The sequence below is a fragment of the Mus caroli genome, chromosome 18 (assembly GCF_900094665.2).
Source record: "Mus caroli chromosome 18, CAROLI_EIJ_v1.1, whole genome shotgun sequence".
NCBI lineage: Eukaryota > Metazoa > Chordata > Mammalia > Rodentia > Muridae > Mus > Mus caroli.
In genome coordinates this window covers 11,334,607-11,353,600 of record NC_034587.1, presented here as the reverse complement: position 1 = coordinate 11,353,600, position 18,994 = coordinate 11,334,607, and the positions used below count along the sequence as shown (strand labels likewise).

Sequence of the window (18,994 nt, the reverse complement as noted above, 5' to 3'; positions counted from 1 at the left end):
CTGATGGCACAGACCTATGATAGTAGTTACTTGGGAGGATAAAGCAGGAGGATTGAAAGTTCAAGGTCAGCCTGGCAAAAGAGAGAGATCCTGTTTTAAAAGAAAAAGGAAGGTGTTGGAGGGATGGTTCATCGGATAGTCACATAAAAGCAGCAAAGAATGGAGCATGCCTGTAAGTCCAAAAGTGGAGAAAGAGAAACAGCACGCGACTCCACTGAGAAAGGGATGGAGAGATAGGTCTGCTGTTAAGAGTGTTTTCTGCCCCCCCAGAGAACGGAAAGTTAATTCCCACTGGGAAGCTTACAACTATATGTAATGTCAGCTCCCACTCTGGCCACTTCAGGCACCAGAAAATAGCGGTGGCACACATTCATTCACACACATACACATAAATAAAAGCTAATCTTAAAAGAAAAATAAGGTGGAAAGCAATCTAAAAGAAACCCCATTGCCAACCTCTTCTCTCTCTCTCTCTCTCTCTCTCTCTCTCTCTCTCTCTCTCACACACACACACACACACACACACACACACACACACACACACACAGAGGGGTGGGGGAGAGGGAGGGAGGAAGGAGACAGGGAGAGAGGTAGAGAGGGGGAGAGGAGAGGACAGAGACAGAGACAGATCGAGACGGAGACTGAGACTGAGACCAACAGAGACACACAGAGAAAGAAAGGCAATTTAGTCTCAAATTTTAAAAAGTTTTTAAAAGGCCAATGATATAGCTCAGTGGTAGAATGTTTGCCTGGAATTCTTAAGAATGCACAATCTATAACCCTGAAAAAGGGAAGGAGGAAAGAAAAGAGGAAGGGAAGGAAGCAGGAAGGGAAGGGAGGGGCAAATATAAAATTTTGAAGTACAAAGTAACAACTTCCATAACTCTCAAATGTTCAGCAAAAGCTATGTGTGAGCTGTCTATACGACTATCGAGAGGGCTACTGAACAAGTGAGGCTAAGAGAATTTTGCCTAGACAGATCTGGGAAGTACACCGAGTCCTGACAGTTTTCTGAAGAAATGAAATGGTACTCACTAGTTGCTTGACTTTGGCTGTCTGTGGAATGCCAGCTGCCTGTGGAAGGAGGGGGCTCGGCTGTGTAACGATCTGGACTGGAGTGCCAATGGCAGGTTTATCAGCTTTGGTCCCAGCAGAGGTAATGGCAGGCTTCACAGATGGAAGACAAAGAGGTGTAGCGGACGCTTCTCCAAAAGTTGCTGATGGAATAGCCAGTGTTACTGCTGCCCCAGACACAACTGGATTCTCAGGCTGAAGGGACACTGCTGCCACTGTATTTGGTACTGATGTTGTTAGTGGTTTTGAAGTTTGAAGCAAAACAGTTGCAGCTGTCGTACCTCCTGTTGCAGAAGCTGGGGCAACAGAATGCAGTGTCACAACTCCAGTGTTTGCTACTCCTGGACCAGCAAGTGGATTCAGGGTCTGCTGAACAGACAGAGTTCTGGGTGCTGTTGCTCCAGAAACAAGGACTGGGGAAACTGTACTTGTCACCACAGGAGACGTTGCTGTTGTCATGGTACAGGAGGAAATGACCACATCACCAGAAACTTCCTTCACACAGTTCTCAATGAAGCTCTGGGAATTTGGAAGAAGCTGTCTCAGGGCAACCACACTCTTCTAGAAACAGTAGAGGAAAGGAAGACACAGATAACTGAATAGCTCAGAGTAAAGCGACATTTGCATTAAACAACACAAGTTAGGTAAGCACGTGCCTCGGTGGGGAGAGCTGCTGTTAGAACTTCTGTTTTCCTGCTGCTATCCAGATACAAGAGATTCAAAGGCTGAAGTGCTTTCTTAGTGAAAAAAAAAATTTTAATTAAAACTTAGTAAATTCATTTTCTATACGTCAATGATCAACTTGATAAAATGAAACACTGTAGCATACTTCTTCCTACCCATCTAAGCCCACAGACAGATTATTATTACTTTAGAATATATATAAAATTATTTATAACATAGAAGAATCAGGGTTGTTTTGTTAAACACCTTTCAAGCATTGAATGTAAAGCCTTTACATCAAAATGAAATACAAATTAAAAAATTATTTTAGTTTCACCTGGAAATATAAAAGAAAGTTCTCAGAAAACTTAATCTGAACAAATGTTAAAGTAATGAGAGTTAAACAGACAATGTAGGTGTGTATTTAATTATCTCTGAATCATACCAGGATTAACCTGAAAGGCCAAATGTATTCTCTTCTCTATGAGGCATTTAATACTCAAACTCTCTTGGCTCTACGTGATGCCAGGAGATTTCAAGATTAAAAAAAAAAAAAAAAAAAGAAAGAAAGAAAGAAAGAAAGAAAGAAAGAAAGAAAGAAAGAAAGAAAAAAGAAAAGGGAAAAGAAAAAGAAAAGGAAAGAGAAAGAGAAAGAGAAAGAGAAAGAGAAAGAGAAAGAGAAAGAGAAAAAGAAAAAGGAGAGGTGGGATTCACAGGTCCTTAGAAAGCAGATCAGCCAAGTAACAATGTATGGGGAAAAACAAGTAAATCCTAGGCTTAGTAAACTACCCCCAAACCCAGTAAGAGTTAGAATGGAGGGACCCTCCATGGGAAATAAAGCTGCTCCCAGAAGCCAAAAGCCATTAAATGAACTTCTCATTGCCAGCAGTAGGCTATTGCTTCAAGTTGTTGGTTAGAGAGTCCCAAGGTCCCAAAACAATATAGGCAATTGCCACCGCTGCTGGTTGCTCACAAGACATAGCTAACACGGCCCTATTGCTAGGGTCACAGAACAAAGAGAACCCAAGCTGAAACTGAGCTGGCAGCTCCTCCTTGCTGGTGACCCTCACAGTCCTCAGATGTGCTATGAAGCCACTCAGGACACTGTGGACTCTGCATGTCTCAAGACCAACTAGCCAGTCAAGATTCACTCACTAGTGCAACAATGGCAATTCTCCTACAAAGGTGACCGACTGCTCTCTGACTGGATTTGAGATCCTGCTACTGTAAGCCTGTTCAGAATCCCTGAGCTGAGAGGTCATAGGCCTTAGGAACAACATTATTGCTATTCTTTTGTTAAATGAGCACTATATGCCCACAAAGTTGCTTTGTAAATAACTATGTTTGTGTGTCTAGATTAGTGCTGCTGTTGGCTTTGGGTCGCAGAAGCTTCTTTTTGCAATGGTCAGTAGTAAGAGTTATTGTGCACTGTGTAAAGACTATCCTTGTGTTATTCAAATGCTGATGTCTGTGCCCCCATATATGCTTGCAAAACATTGCTCCCCAATTATTGCCTGATTGTTCAATAAAGCTGATCAGTCGATGACTGAGCAGAGGAGAGAACAGGGATGGACTTCTTCCCAGCCAGGAGGGGAAGAAGGGCAAGAAGTGGAGATTTGCCATGAGGGAAGAGTCCAGGAGACACCATGAGAAAAAAACCTAGAGCTGAGAGAGCCAAAACAATACTAAATGCAAGTACCATGGGAATTTCAGCTGAGAGGTAGCCAGATTGTCTTAAGAGAATTAGAAAAGATTAATAACTTCTCAGTTATTATCCCCTTAAAGCTTGTAAAATAAATATAATAGTCTTTCAATTATGTGGGACCTAGCTGGGTTAAGAAAAACCTGCCACTTTTTTTAAAATGCCACTAATAAACCATACAGACTACTGATCAGTCAAAGCGCTAAGGAAAAGTGGTCACTCATAACTGAGACATATCTATCAACCCCTTCAAGGCTCAGGACATCACCCAAGTGGGGAAAGAATGTTATAGCAGCAGAGGAAGGGGACATGGGTGTGGGACACGTATTCCAGCTGTGATTCCCTTCACAAAGACTGTGTAAAAGGGAAAATGGGGGAAGGAGTTAGTAGGGAGAACGATGTAGAGAGGGGCAATGAACACTGGGTATTTTAAAAGACACATGGAACCTACTATTCTATAAATTCCATATGTATATGTATGACTATATACAATATATACTATTCTATAAATTCCATATGTATATGTATGAATATGTACAATGACATGTTTGTTTGGAGCTACCCTACACAAAGAATGATGTGCCACCAAGAAGCCATGGGATGTCAGATAAAAAGCCCAGTACTAAGTTTGGGTTAACCCTTTCAACTTGCTAGTCAAAGGTGTCAAAGAGACCCCTAAAGCAATACAGACTATATCTACTTGGTGAGACCCCACACACTAGCCACAGGACATGGAGAAACCTAGTTGGAACTAACCAGGAAGCGACCTCTCTAATGGATAGTTTTCAATGTACTGGATGGTATTATACAGGCTACTTAGTGTAAGTTATTAATGGTTTTAGCTAGAGAACCCTGTGAATTATAATAACAACTGGCTTGGCAAAAATACACTCATGAGTGCAATACTGGCAAGGATATTATAGTTTGAGGCCATGTGGGTATACAGACTGAGTTCCCAGACAGCCAAGCTACCCAGAGAAAACCTGTCTCAAAAACCAAAACCAAACCAAACCAAACAAACCAACAAAACAGGGGGAAAAAAAAAACAACACAAAGAGATGACTCAGGAGTTAAGACTTCAGTAGTTAAGATCTCTTTTCCAGAGGACCCCAGTTCAGTTCTCAGCATCCACTAGGTGCCTCATAATCACCAGTAACTCCAGCTTCAGGGTATGAGAAACCCTCTTCTGGCCTCTGAGAATATATAAACATGCATGGCATATACTCAAATGGAAACATACATATAAATAAAAACAAATGTTTGCAAAAAGAGACAGGTGTATAGATTGCTCAGTGGTTAAAAGCAGTCATTGTTCTTGTAGGTGACCCAGGTTTGGTTGCCAGCACTCACATGGTAGCTCACAACCATCCACAACTCCAGTTACAGGGATCCAACAGCTTTGGACCTCCTGGGACATCAGAAACACATACTGTGGATTTATATACATGGAGGCAGAGCACTCATAAAATAAAAAAAAAAATCCTTAAGAAAAATTAAAATGGCAATTTAAATGGGTTTGTTATCTCTAAAATAGAAATAAATACTATATGGCATCTATTCTCAAAAAGGCCATATGACAAGTCATCTGCTGTGGTTTGGATAGCTCTTCAGCTCTTCAGTATCTCTCAAAGGCCTGTGTGTATACAGGATTGATCCCCGGCTTGGCACTAAGGAAAAGTACTAGTAGATACCAATGTGAGCCCTCATCTTAAATAAGGCCACTGGAGCATGCCATTTACAGAACTATAGGATCTGGTCTCTTCTTTTCACTTTTAGGCTATGTTATATGCAGTTTGATTTTATCAATGCTGCTGTCATGATGTGTTGTCATACAGCTAATCCCATAGAGAAAGCAATCACAACTTGGAAACTCTATAATCCGTCAAAATATGCCTTTCTCTTAAAAAGTCTATCACCTCAACATTGATTACTAAATGGAAAGCTGACTGACATCATCTGTCACAGAGCTCACAGTCATCAATTTTCCTCCTTCTCTCTTATAGTGCATCCAATAGGGATAAAGCATTAATTGGCTAAGGTGAATGGCACCTGCAAGGAAAATTCCCTTAGGAATAAAGGGGCCTTGGAGGTAATGTTTTTCTACTGTTTGAGTAAGTAGGCTAGGGCATCCAGACCATGGCCATGAACCATTTCACAAATAGTCTAAACAAATTCTGCCCAATCCTAGGTATGGCTCTAGATGTACAAAGAACAAATCTCATTTTATGTATGCTTTAAAAATGTAATACTAGGCACTGCACTAATCTTTCAATTCTTCCTATGCTTAGACCAAGTCTCAGGAGTGATTACTTTCTTAGTTCCTTTGGTCTTTCTTATCACAATTTTCACTCACCTAATCAATCCTGTCACTTTCTCAGACAAAGTTCCTACTGTAAATAGCCTTAGGAAATGGGGTGTTCCTACCTCCTTCCCACTCACCCTTTACAAAGCAGAGCAAGTCTGACCTATTATACACTGTCTTTTATGCTGGATCATTGTCCCAATATTCTTAAAAGGTAACTCCTTTATTACTTCAATATTTACAGAGCAAACTTTTAATTCACTACTATTCTGAGTCTTTAATGACTTTATAATTTCAATTCAACTCCTTTTTAACTTCTGAAAATCTAAAAGATTTATTCTGCCAAAATAAGTTGTTATCAAAGATACAGCTCTTCATCAAAAACCTACTTACTTCAATAACTCAGAAGAGGAAAGTCAACATTACAGATTATTGAAAATTATAGGCACACGTAATTTGGCACTAGTAAATTAGCTAAGTTATAACCACATAAAATTTGGCACTAATAAACCATGTTTGACTGACTTTAACATGCATCACTAGGACCTCATTCTCTCTCACTCATCCCTCCCCATCTGCTCTCTCTTGAGTCAGGCAGGGTCAGGTGACACGCTTACATCTATGACCCAGCTCCTGGGAGGTAGAGGCAGAGAGATCAGAAATTTAAGGTACTCCTCAGTTACGTGTTAAGTTTGAGCTAATCTGAAATACATAAAGCCTGTCTCAGAAACACTAAAGAGAAGAGTAGGGAACTTACTCAGACTTTAAAGCTATTTAAGAATCTGAGTTTGAATCCCCAACAGCCATATAATGTCCGGAAATCCCAACACTTAGGACACAGACAAGGAATGCCTGAAGCATGCAGTCTAGCTAAACATTCATGAATAGGATATATTATTCTTAGGGGAAACAATGGGATAGCTCAGTGGGTAAATGTGTTTGCCACCAAGCCTGGTAACCAGAGCTCTATACCATGAACCTCCTAAGAAAGAAGAAAATCTGACCTCCATACATGTGATATATGTCTCCCTACCCAAATAATTAAATGCTAAAGTAAACTTTTTTAAGGTTACTGCTGTGTCTGTTTTTCTAAACTGTTCAAATCAATACTGTGTTGGCTTATATTTTACAAAAGTAATAGGTTTCTCTCATCATTAGTATACTCACAGTGATTTCCATTCAAACATTCAGGTTTTAATGTAAAGTAATTTAACCCAAACAATTTCTCCAAAGAAATACATCCTTACCTTGAGAAAAGGGACAAGGTGCGGCTGAGGTGCAGACTTGAGTTCAATATATAGTTTCCTAGTAAACTCTTCTGCTTCAATCTCTGCATCCTAAGGAATGGGAAGAAGATACTTTAGATCTACAGATATTTTAAGAAACAAAACTGGGTGCAATGGTGAATGCCTGTGAAGCAGCTACTCAGGATGCTGACCCAAGAGGATCACTTTAGTCTATGAGTTGAAGGCTAGCATAGACCACAGCAATCTACTCTCTTAAAAATAAATGAAATTTTTAAAAGGCAAAGTACTTTATGACTACAGAAAAGCTTTTCATAAGTAGTAAATTCCTCCTTTACAAGGCTTTTTTATCTCATGACACCAGAGAACTAAATGAACAATAAGTAACAGACATGCCCAATTAGAGAATACAGTAAAGACAGTCTTCTCTTTATGAAGGAGAGACTCTAATATGCAAACTGAAGAAAGAGCTGATTGTGAAACAGTTTTCTTTAACTTTAAAATTACCTTAGTGCACCTGACTAAATTTTTAAAACGTTATTGCAAATTTATAATAGTTCCAAAGAACTAACAAATGCTTAATTATAATTTTGTACTCTACATTTCAGGGAGCTTGTTGGGGGAGGTCACGGTGCTGAGATTTACACTGACAATATAAAGTAAAAAATGTACAAAACTACTGATAATAAGTAAGTGAGAGATTGAACCAATCCTCAGTGCACTGCTGTGTACTTGTGATTAAAAAGAAAAGATGAAGAGATGAGGTTGAAGAGATGTCTCAACAATTAAAGAGGTCTGGCTGCTCCTCCAGAGGACCACAACACCCATATGACAGCTTACAACTATCTGTCACTCCAGGCTCAGAAGTACAGATGCCCTTTTGTAGTGCACAGACATCAATGGAGAAAAAAATTCCATATATACACATAAAGTAAAATAATTTTAAAAAGAAAAAGAACTTCTGTCTTAAGATAGAGGGAAAATAAATTCTATCAAATCAGAATGCTTCACCTCATAATAGTTTGATATTGTGTACCAACATAGATCATTCTACTGCAGAACCAAGAGAAACACTGGAGGACAAGTGCTGTGTGAGGCACCAGTAAAGCCAACAGTGTATTTTCATTCTTGCTTTTCTTTCTTTCCTTCATTTACATTTGGATATCTGGTAGAAATTTTTCTCAAAAACAAACTAAGACTATCAAAATAACTGGTAGTATTTGTTGCCAATGATAAAAAATGAAATCCCCCCCCCCATCACAATTCTGGAAAACATAACTCTTTCTCTAAACTTGATAGCTTCTTATAATTTAAAGCTTGCCTTAAAAGACTGCTGGTGGGACTGTAGAGGTGGCTACTATTAAGAGCTTGCTGTGTTGTGTAATAAAGATTTGAATTAGGATCCCAACATCAACATATCAGGTATAATCCCCCATGCACCCAGAACTCCAGTGCTCTCAGAGCAGACAGGATTATTGGGCATGCTGGCTGCCAGTCCTAGCCAAAAATCATGAATTCCAGTTTCAGTGAGAGACTCTGCCTCAAACAAATGAAGCAGAGTGATACAGAAAGAAGCCTGCTGCATTCCTCTGGCATCTGTGAATGGCATATACACACTTACACGCACCACAGCCACGCTCACGAAGATGTAGGAACGAAGGTATGCCGATAGAGATTTATAGCTATACACACGTATGGAAAGTTCAGTGAAATTAGGAATCACAGTACCTTAATACATTAAATATCTGAAAACTTTTAGATCTGCATGATACAAAGAATCAACATTTTGTTTTAAACAAAGCATGCTATTACAAAAATTATATATCAGTAAAGACATTCATTCAGAGTATAAAAGTAAACTAGTAGACTAAAGATTACCCATGTGGATCTACAGAAAGTTACTAAATTGCTCGATATTCCAATTATCTCTCTGCAGGAGGTCAGATATTCTCTAACAACCCATCACAAAACAGAATAAGGGAAAATATCCAGCCATGTTCTGTTAAGTGCAGCCTCAAACTTCCAAAACACAAATCAGTATCATTTCCCACTCAGTTTTGTTATTTGGAAATTGTAATTTTTCTTTTAATATTATATTTGTTAGCAAACAATGGCTTTGTAATTCTTAGTTAAATAGTTTTTTAACACCTAGTTTTAATTCCAGGGCCACAAAAAATTAAAGTACGTTGAGGGATTCTAATTTTTAAGAATATTAAAGTATCCTCTGCCAACATATTTGAATCTGCTGTCTGTTGGTCTGAGATAAACAGGTCATAAACTAAAGAGGATATTTAAGGAATTTATAGCTGTTGCTATCTGTGTACAACATATACATAGAAAAGACTGACATAAAAATAATAAATATTCTAAATATGGTGTTTATCTTAGATATATGATGAAAATTAAATATATTAAAGATTTATTTTATGTAGTGATTGTCAAGTTTAAGTGAAGTAAAAAGTTTTAACAACTAATCTATTAAAACATTACTATTTCCCATACAGTGTCCTCTGGACCCCCAAAAAGTCTGCAGAGTTACACAACACTGACTTACCAAAAGTTGCTCCACCAGCTTCTTCACATTCTGCCCCATTTCTGGAGACTGGGATCCACTACATGCTAGTTTTATTAACATTGAAAGGAAGTTTTTACATTTTTTCACATTTTCTAGCACTGTCTGATATAGAAAAAAATAATCACAAATGTTAGTAAACAGGAATTAGAACATAGCAAAGAACTATATACAAGATACAAGTGAAACTTTACCGGAGGAAGCGCAGTCTGAGCAGCTAGTGAAGTCTCGGCTTTGAGACTTGCGTCATTTGAGGGGGTAGATAACACTCCCAAACTTGATGACTTCAGCGTGGATACAGTATTCACCAGCTTTGCAGGAGTAACTGTGATGACACTGCTTGGTAGAGCCACAGGCTGAAATTAATTAAATCAACAAAAAGTTCAACATGTATTGCTGTGATAACTTACTGGGTATTTGCTTTACACTAAAAAGGCTCCAAATGAATTCTGGCATCTCTGCTTCCAAGTGAGGGTATAATAATCTGAGGCAATTTATCAGAACTCTGGCCTAGAGTAGACCTGCATCTCACTCTCAGCGACCAGTCTACTCTTCATTGTCATCTACTACAGCATTAGTTACCAGCAAGGTAAACTTCTAATACTGACTCCCAACTGCAAAAGCAGAACTAGGAATGTTACTTACTACCCATATCCTGTGAAAACGTGTCACACAGAAAAGTTCTTAAAATATCAATGGACTTGGGAACATATCTGAATACAAACATAACGTATAAAGTTATGATCATCAGCACCCATATAAAAGCTGGGCATGGTGATCACACTCAGTAATCCCAGTGTTTGTGGGATAGAGACAGGTAAATCTCAGAGTGGAGGTTTTTCACTGGACAGTCATTTCCAGGCCAGATGGCAAGTTCCAAGATCAGTGAGAAACCCTGTCTAAAATAATAAGATAGAGAGCAATCGAGGAAAATTTTATTCAACATACATGCATATACAAGTGAGCATACAAGACAATACATACACGCATGCACACACACATTTGTGTTTCTCTAAAAATATACTTGTAATTGCAAGTCTCTGTAGTTTATATTAACTTTAATTTTTTTTAAAAGTATAAAACAAAGTTATCAATTACTTTTCATATGCTCAGCTATAGTAATCTTATGTGGACCATCAGTATAAGTATAATAGCATTACAAGAGAGGGATGTCTTATTTCCACACTAAAAGGAATTTCATTAATGTCTACATGTATCAGAATGAAGAAGTATGACTTCAGCACCACCTACAGGACAGAAAGCGTAACACAAAAACTGTAAGTTATGGTAAAAATATTAGAAAAACCACAGAGACAAAATAACAAATATACTAAAAATTACGTAAGAAAAGTGGGGTAGAGTGAATAATATGTACGGAGAAGAATAACATTACTATACAAATTTATCTGAGATGCTTACATTCTCAAGAAAAGTTTATTTGTTGTTGTTGTTGTTGGGGTTTTTTTTGTTATTTTTTTCTGTGCATGTCAAGATAGGTAAATAGACACCAAAATTTTCCCTTCAGAGAAACTGGTCTGAACATCAGTTCTGGTAAAAAGGGAAATAAATTTAAAATACCTATGAATAATGACTAGAACTAATGATGGAATTCTAAGGTAAAATGGTGGCCCTGGAGTGATGCCTCAGTGATTAAGATGCTTTTCCGGAGAACCTGGGGTCAATTCCCAGTACGCACAAGGTGGCTCAGAGCTGTCTCTAACTCTAGTTAGAGGTGGTCCAACCCTCTCTCTGGCCTCCCTAGGCATCAGGAACACACACAGTATATACATATACGCAGGCAAGGCATCTGAACACCTAAAATAACTATTTTAAAAAATGATATTTCAAAATTTTAAAAATAAAAACTTTTAAAGGTAAAATTAGAAATCACAACTAAAGTCAGTCCTATTTCATTAGGTAAAACAGAAAGCTTCAAATTCACCCAACTGAATGCTTCCCCCCAATCTGAACTTGTCGACATTTTCCAGAGACAAATTCTATGACATGGCTCTTAATCCTTCTAGACTTTTAAACTTTTATTGTTTGTGACAGTAAGTAAGACTCTTCAGAGATAAAACGTGGTTCACATATCTCGAGTCCTAGCACTTGGAGGTGGAAATAAGAGAATCAGTCATTTAAGATCAACCTCAGGTACATACTAAGCTGAAGCCTGGACTAATAAGACCCTATTTCAAGATTAATATTAATACTTGACAAAACTCATCATATAATTAGCCATATATATATATAACACTGCATTTAGAAAGGGGTAGAATTTTACCCAGTGAGTATGATGGCCTTCAAATGCTTGGAGAGAGGTACCTCAGAGCAGTGCTGACCATTGTGTACAAAGCAAACACTAGCCAATGAAATATGAGCTCTCAGACTTTCTGTTGTCTGTGAGCAGAGAAAGTCTGAAGGCACCTTACTTCCCTGTAAATATCTTATTCTTTCACCATGTTCTAGTGTGGGTCTTAAATCACCTTCGAAGGCCTGCATTCTACAGCTTGAGGCCCAGCCCCATGACCTATGGTGCAAGGATAGAACACTGAAGAAATGGAAGTTAGTGGAACCCAGTCATTAGAGCTGTGCCATTGAAGGGGGCATTGGCAATCTCTTCTTCCTGTCTTTGGCTTCTGGATATAAAGTGAACTACCTCTTGCATCATACACATGATTTGTACTGTAATGCTACAGGGCAATAGGTAGTGCCCTAAAATCTACAAAACTGTAAGACAAAATAAAACTTTTCAAGTTGATTTATTTCAGTTATTTGTTACAATGATAGAAAACACACTCCAACACAAAGTGGCCGTTCATAACCCTTCCTAATATAAGCAGCTATCTATACTTGGGGTATAGATATACAAATATGTATAACTTCTATGCCAAATTTTAAGGGCATGGGGAAATACCTAACCCTGGTGTTTCCACTGCAGATATTGAATGAAGATTTTAAAACTCAATCATAACTCTCCTTTAGACTGAAATATTCTAGACCAGTCAATGGTGTTTCCAATATTAGCAAGATTGAATTGCATCAATTAAACATAACTTGGAGACAATAGAAAAAAGGGTAAAATTATGTGTAAAACAGATCTGTGTAAAAATCAGTTATTCATGCTTTACTAGATCATGCTGCACTTCAAGGTCATTTTCTGTACCTATCTGAGCAATTCATTAATTAGCTTGTTCATTAATTAGAAACACTAATTCTAAATTATTTATACCTTTATGTTCTTAACAATATGCCTAATCATATCTTCATTATTAAATATAAACTAATACAGAACACAAGATTTCAAAGTAGCTTTTGTGTCATATTTGCAACAATAAGACAAGTTTCCCAAGTCATTTTAAACAATTTCTGACACCTATTAATAGGAAAATACACACGTTCTAGAGAGAATCTAGAGTCAGGCCTAATCAGTCCTCTAGTTCAAGAATAGTTTCAAGTTAAGACATTGAAGCTAAAAATCCCTATTCCTTTACGAGTTAGTAGAAATCTGGACAGTTTCTTAGCCTCTCTAACATTATCACATATGTAGATAGAGACGATATTCTTACTAACAAGGATGATGTGAGGTGATTGATGGATTGGAAGATACCTAAAAGTGTAAAGAACACTAAGTGCTCAATAACAGCTAGGCATTATTTTTTAAAGCACTGTTGTTTTTTAATCAGACTTATTGCTTATGACCCCAGATAGTAGAAAAGAATTATGTAAAGAGTATAATTAAATAAATTATAGAATACCAACAGTGATACTGATATGTAAGTATAGTATTCTATCTAAGTAAGCAACAAGAAGATGCATCATCTTCCTGACAAAGGAAACATGACAGTTTCCCAGAGCATGGGATCCACTAGTGGCCCATACACAGCATTAGCCTAGTATTAAAACAGATGGGATTCTATCCTCTAAAAGTCAGTAAAATCACTAAGTCAAAGCATCCTATGTGGTACTTTGTCCCCATAGTAGAGCACATACATTGATCACAGAACTTAGGAGAAGATGTATGAACAGATCCTTACTCTGTCCCGATAACCTCTGGGGAACCCTGTGCTTTCCATTTCTGCTCACAAGGAAAACAATTCCCTTGGGAAACCAGCTACTACAGCTGCCACCTGGTACTTCAGGTACCACAGATGAGCAAAAAAGATGAGTCTGAACCCTGAGAGGGGTAATTAATTCTCATCATCTGAAAGATGTAGTTTTTAATCACATAATAGAGGATTCTATGATTCGAATATTCCTTCCAAAACTCACATTGAAATATAATTCTCATTATACTGGTATCAAGAAATAAGACCTTTAAGAAGTGATTAAGACCAGTGCTTTTGGTTGTAAATGGGTTACGACTGCTATTACAGGAGCAGGGATTCATTCTTAGGAAAAGCATCCTAATCAAAGGGTAAGTTCAGCTCCCATCATGCCCCTCCTCTATTTTACCTCCCTTTCTTCTGGGACCCCATGTTCTCTTGCATATCATATCATATCATATATGATATCTCTGCCATAGGATAAGGCTCTCCCTTATCCTATGACAAGATCATCTTAGACTTTCCATCTCCTGAATAATGAGTCAAACCAACTTCTATTCACTACAAAATACTCAGTCTGTGCTATTCTGTTACAAGTGGAGAAAAACCGAAAACCCAAGATAGGAGCAGAAACATACAGTCCACAGAGATCTCTAAGACAGGAAAGTCTACTAGTAGGTAACTCCCAAGACCAGCATAGGCAGTAGACAAGAGTGAGGGCAATACAAGATGGACAAAGGAGTACTGACTATCCTTTTAACTTCTTTGTTTCTCCAGGAAAGAAGCCCACCAGCATCCCAGAACACTTTTGTATAATACATATAAGAAGAATATAGACAAGATGTAGATCTCAATGAACTGTTGTAAAGAGAGTCTTGGCTACTAGAATGCTACTGGATAACTTTCAGTTAACCTCTGTTGCAAAGAGACCTTGAACAAAGATATAATTTTCCAAGAAGAGTCCATAAAAGCACAGAAGAGTGTGCTGACTAACAGTGGGAAAATGCTGACTAGGCACATATATTTCAATGTTCTCTAGTAGGTTGGCTGAATAAAACTTTTCCAATCCTGAGTCTAGCTTAAACTTACTCTGTTCTCTTCATATTGACTCCTAACAAATAACCTACCCAAATTCTATTTTAGCCCCTCCTTCTGGAGACTGTAATACACGGTTATTTGGTGTATTTATATTACTTTAATGGATTTATGCGATGACTAATAATGATAGACACCATTTTTGTTTCTTTTTTTTTTTAAGACAGGGTTTCTCTGTGTAGCCCTGGCTGTCCTCAAACTCAGAAACCCACCTGCTCTGCCTCCCAAGTGCTGGGATTAAAGGCATGCGCCACCACTGCCCGGCAACACCATGTTTTCTTATTTCTGCATTAATAGTTCACTGTCTGATAAACAGCATCATATATTATATGCCTTCAGCGTCTCATAGATACTAAAATATCTGGTAAGATATAACTAAAAAAGTTAGTGGGCTAGTGGAGACACACACACACACACACACAAACACCACTTACTTGTCCTGAGGAAGTACTGGAGGCAGTGGTTGCCACAGTAGTTCCTATCTGTGTCAAATTTTTAACAGGCGCCACTGTTACTTTCTTCATTAATTGTGAGCTAGAATTCTGGGGGAAAAGGACAAAGATAACACAGTTATTGGCACTAGTACTAGTCATTTTGTTCACTTCTTTTTTGAAGTGTGCAGGTGTAGCTAGTCTAGATCTCAATGCATAGGCCTAGCTGGCCTGGAACTCACAAAGCTCTACCTGTCTCTGCCTCAAGGCATATGCCACTACATACCCAGTCAATATTAGTCATTTTAAGTCAGCCAGTATTGTGAACAAAATGAAAAGACTTCCAGCATATTTATTTGGTATATACTGTACTTTATGGACATTCTATACTATAAGCTTAACTAGTCAGTTGATCGGCTGAAATTTCTTAAAGAAGGCAACTGATTCATAAAATAACCTTTTATTTTATAGTAATTCTCCAATTAAGTAACCTCTATAACATTCAGCATTGAAATCTTTGGCCAGCAAAACTGCTGAAAGAATACAAGCCGGACATCTTGAGTATGATCCCCATTGTTGAAAAAACAAAACTGAGTCCTAAAGGTTGTCCTCTGACCTCCCCATGAGCACTGTAGCATGTATGCACCCACACTCATATACACATATCATATACAAATAATACAATATAAAATCTTAAACTTGATTTGTCATACAGAAAACATATAGATTCTTACTTAATATTTAATTATAAACAGAAATCTGTCCACCCACAGATAAACAAAATTAGAGAAAGGAAAATGTACTACTGACAGAGAAAATAACTAATCCATCAACTTGTATCAAAAATTGGAAGGCCAGGAAAGATGGTACAAAGGGTAAAGGAACTTTGCCACAAAGTATGATGATCTGAGTTCCATCCTGTCAAGAGAGAAGTGACTTCTCAAAGTTGTCCTCTGACTTACACAAGTGCAGCCAAGGCATGCACATCACCCCTACACATATACACACTAGGCAAACAAACGGAATGATAAAGTTAAAGGAGAAAAGGAAGGAGGAAACAAAGAAAGGAGAGAGGGAAGAAGGCAGCCAACCTTTGTTTGACACTGGCTGTCTACCTCAACTGTTCTCTGCCTTACTTTTTGAGACACTAGTTCTCACTGAACCTGGAGCTCTTGAATTTGGCCCCACCAGCTGCCAGCAATCCTCCTGATTTCAGTGCTATGACTACAGGCGCATGCTATCTATGCATCTGGCATGCAGTGAGGGCTGGGAGACCAAAAGCAAACCCTCAAGCTTGAGTACTTTACCAACCAAAATATCTCAACACCAGCACTTTCTAGTTAAATAAAAGTATTCATAAGAATATTTTTTAAACTCACAGACACACTAAATTTCAGTTACATAAAAAAACCAACAACATCTATATAAATAAGTCACGTCAAACAAGGCAAAACTAATGAAATATTAAAGCAGATGTCTGAATTACTTAAAGTAATTTGTATAATGATAGATGAAAATGAATACTTTAAATAGGAGGCTTACTAACTACAAATCTAAAGTGAAACAGAGATGAGGAGATGGCTCACTCAGTAAAGTGTTTGTTTCATAAGCATAAAGACCTGAATTCAGACCCCAACACTGTGTAAAAAATAAAGAACAAAACAAGGAAAACAGGTGGGCAGCTGCCATGGAGGCAAAGACAGGAGTGTCCTGGGAGGTTGCTGATCAGTCAGTCTAGTCTATCTGTGAACTCCAACCTCAAAGAGGTTGAAAAAATAAACTGAAGTGCACCTGAAGAAGATACCCAATGTGTATTAGCCTCTAGCCTGCATACATGAAGGCACATAAACACATACACACATTCTAAATACCTGACACACAATGGATATTTTCTTTCAGTAGATGCACACTGTCCTTTGACAACAATAAAGTCACTTAGTATGAAGGCACAACTTTCATTATTTTAGCAATTACCAAGTATCAAATCCAAATTTGCACTTAATTTTAAGATTGAGCAAAATTATCTCAAATTTTTACTGGCAAACATATACATATTTATAGGAAGATAGTGGCTGGAAACTAAAAGGATTAAGGCAGATTACCGGCACTGTACAGATCTTGACTGTTTGAGTGTTTGCTGGTACTGCTGGTCTTGGAGTTATGTTACTTGTGGTCTTGGCTCCTGTTACAGCTTGCTGAGGCGATACCAGCATCAACTGACCACTGTTACTTTTGATCAAAACTGTTCCTATAATTAAAAGAAAAGCAATGGTGACTCTGAAGCTATTAAATAAAACACAAACATCACATACTGTTGTTTCCTATTTCAACACTGGGAAATGCTTGGAATAAATGCCTAACATATAATAAACTCCATGTTCACTATTTACTATAAGATAGTAAAATGTTTTCATTCAAAGCTACTTAAGCTGAGCATGCAGCACAAACCTGTAATTCTAGGACTAGGAAGCTGAGCCTAAAGGAATACAGGCTCAAGGCCAGATGGGGGTATATAGTAAGATCATGTCTTTAAAAAAAATAGCTATACAAAAATATTTTTAAATCTAAGCCTAAGAAAAGATACTCCTGAAGGCCAATACTTTCCCTTCATGATACTGACCCTACAATACTACATTAAGATGGACAGGGGCTGGAGATATCAAGGCTGGCTCAGCAGCACCTGATACTTTTGCAGAGGACTGTTCTATTCCCCGCACCCATATGGAGTCCTACAACCCTCTCTTGAACTCCAGTTCCTGGGAAATGATGCCGTCTTCAGGCCTCTGAAAACACTGCACACAAGTGGTGCACAGACAAAAAACGCAGGCAAAACAATCATACACATAAAACAAAATCTTTTTAATGATGCTATAGGAACAGATAAATGCTACATAAGCTGCTCAAACAAACAGAATAGAAAACTCCTAGAAGACATGTCATATAGATTGAGCATCTCTCATCAAAATGGCTATTTCAAAATTTAAGAATATTTACATAGATTTTTCCAGAACATCTTTAACCTGAAACTATGAAAGCATTCAATATGCTCCAAAATCCAAAACAGTACAAGCATAACACTGTTATAGTAAAGAATGGAATCTACCTAGGTAGAGACATACCTTGTCCCTTAAGAGTTAAGTCCATTGGGTGGAATAAGGATCCTGTAAGGGCCTTCCAGAGCAAGACAGGCTCACCCTAAGATAATGCTCTTTTCCTTCCCAGCATTCCCAGTCCCTAATGTGACCCCTCAGGTGCAGCACACTAAGAATAGCCAGATCCCCAGGACCCTAAGTCCAGCTCTTTTATTAGGCATTTCTGTTGGGAGAAAACAGTGGGAAAGACAAAAGTACCACTCAGGTCCACACAGTAGCCTGCTCCTATAGTAAAAATGTCACTCAAAGAGAAGCATGCCACAGTCTTGTCCCCAAGCTAATTATCTCCTTGGAGGAACTGATTTGCCCTCAAAGTGCTGAAAAATTAAGTGAAGGAACTATGGCATACAAAAATAAATCCTCTTAATTGAAATAGAAGAAAGATGAAACATGGGGAATAGAAAACAAAAATAAATATCAAAGCTAAATTCAACTATATTAAAAGTATAGAACTAGATAAAGCAATAGCCAATCATTTGTTATTTTCCTGAGACTTGCCTGAGACTTAAAAATATAGCAAGTTTGGAACTGGGTATTGTAGTTCAGCCCATAATGCCAGAATGTGGGAAGCTGGGAATTCAAGAGTATACTGACCTATACAGTGAGTTTGAGGCAACCTCAGCTTAAAAAGGTGAACTATATATATATATATATATATACATATATATATATATATGAAATATACCACACAACAGCAAATAGAAGAAAGCTAAATT

The 18,994-nt window shown here is 37.9% G+C and overlaps 1 protein-coding gene across 1 annotated transcript in view; it reads right to left on the bottom strand.

Moving 5' to 3' along the window:
* Positions 1–18,994, bottom strand: part of Taf4b (TATA-box binding protein associated factor 4b) — a 118,999-nt gene that overhangs the window by 90,849 nt on the left and 9,156 nt on the right. The window contains exons 2-7 of the mRNA XM_021150590.2: positions 17,229–17,374; positions 15,130–15,237; positions 9,752–9,913; positions 9,540–9,662; positions 6,989–7,078; positions 1,036–1,635 (exon numbers count right to left, since the gene is read on the bottom strand). Coding sequence (XP_021006249.1) covers positions 1,036–1,635; positions 6,989–7,078; positions 9,540–9,662; positions 9,752–9,913; positions 15,130–15,237; positions 17,229–17,374 — 1,229 coding nt within the window. The remainder of the gene's footprint in view (positions 1–1,035; positions 1,636–6,988; positions 7,079–9,539; positions 9,663–9,751; positions 9,914–15,129; positions 15,238–17,228; positions 17,375–18,994) is intronic.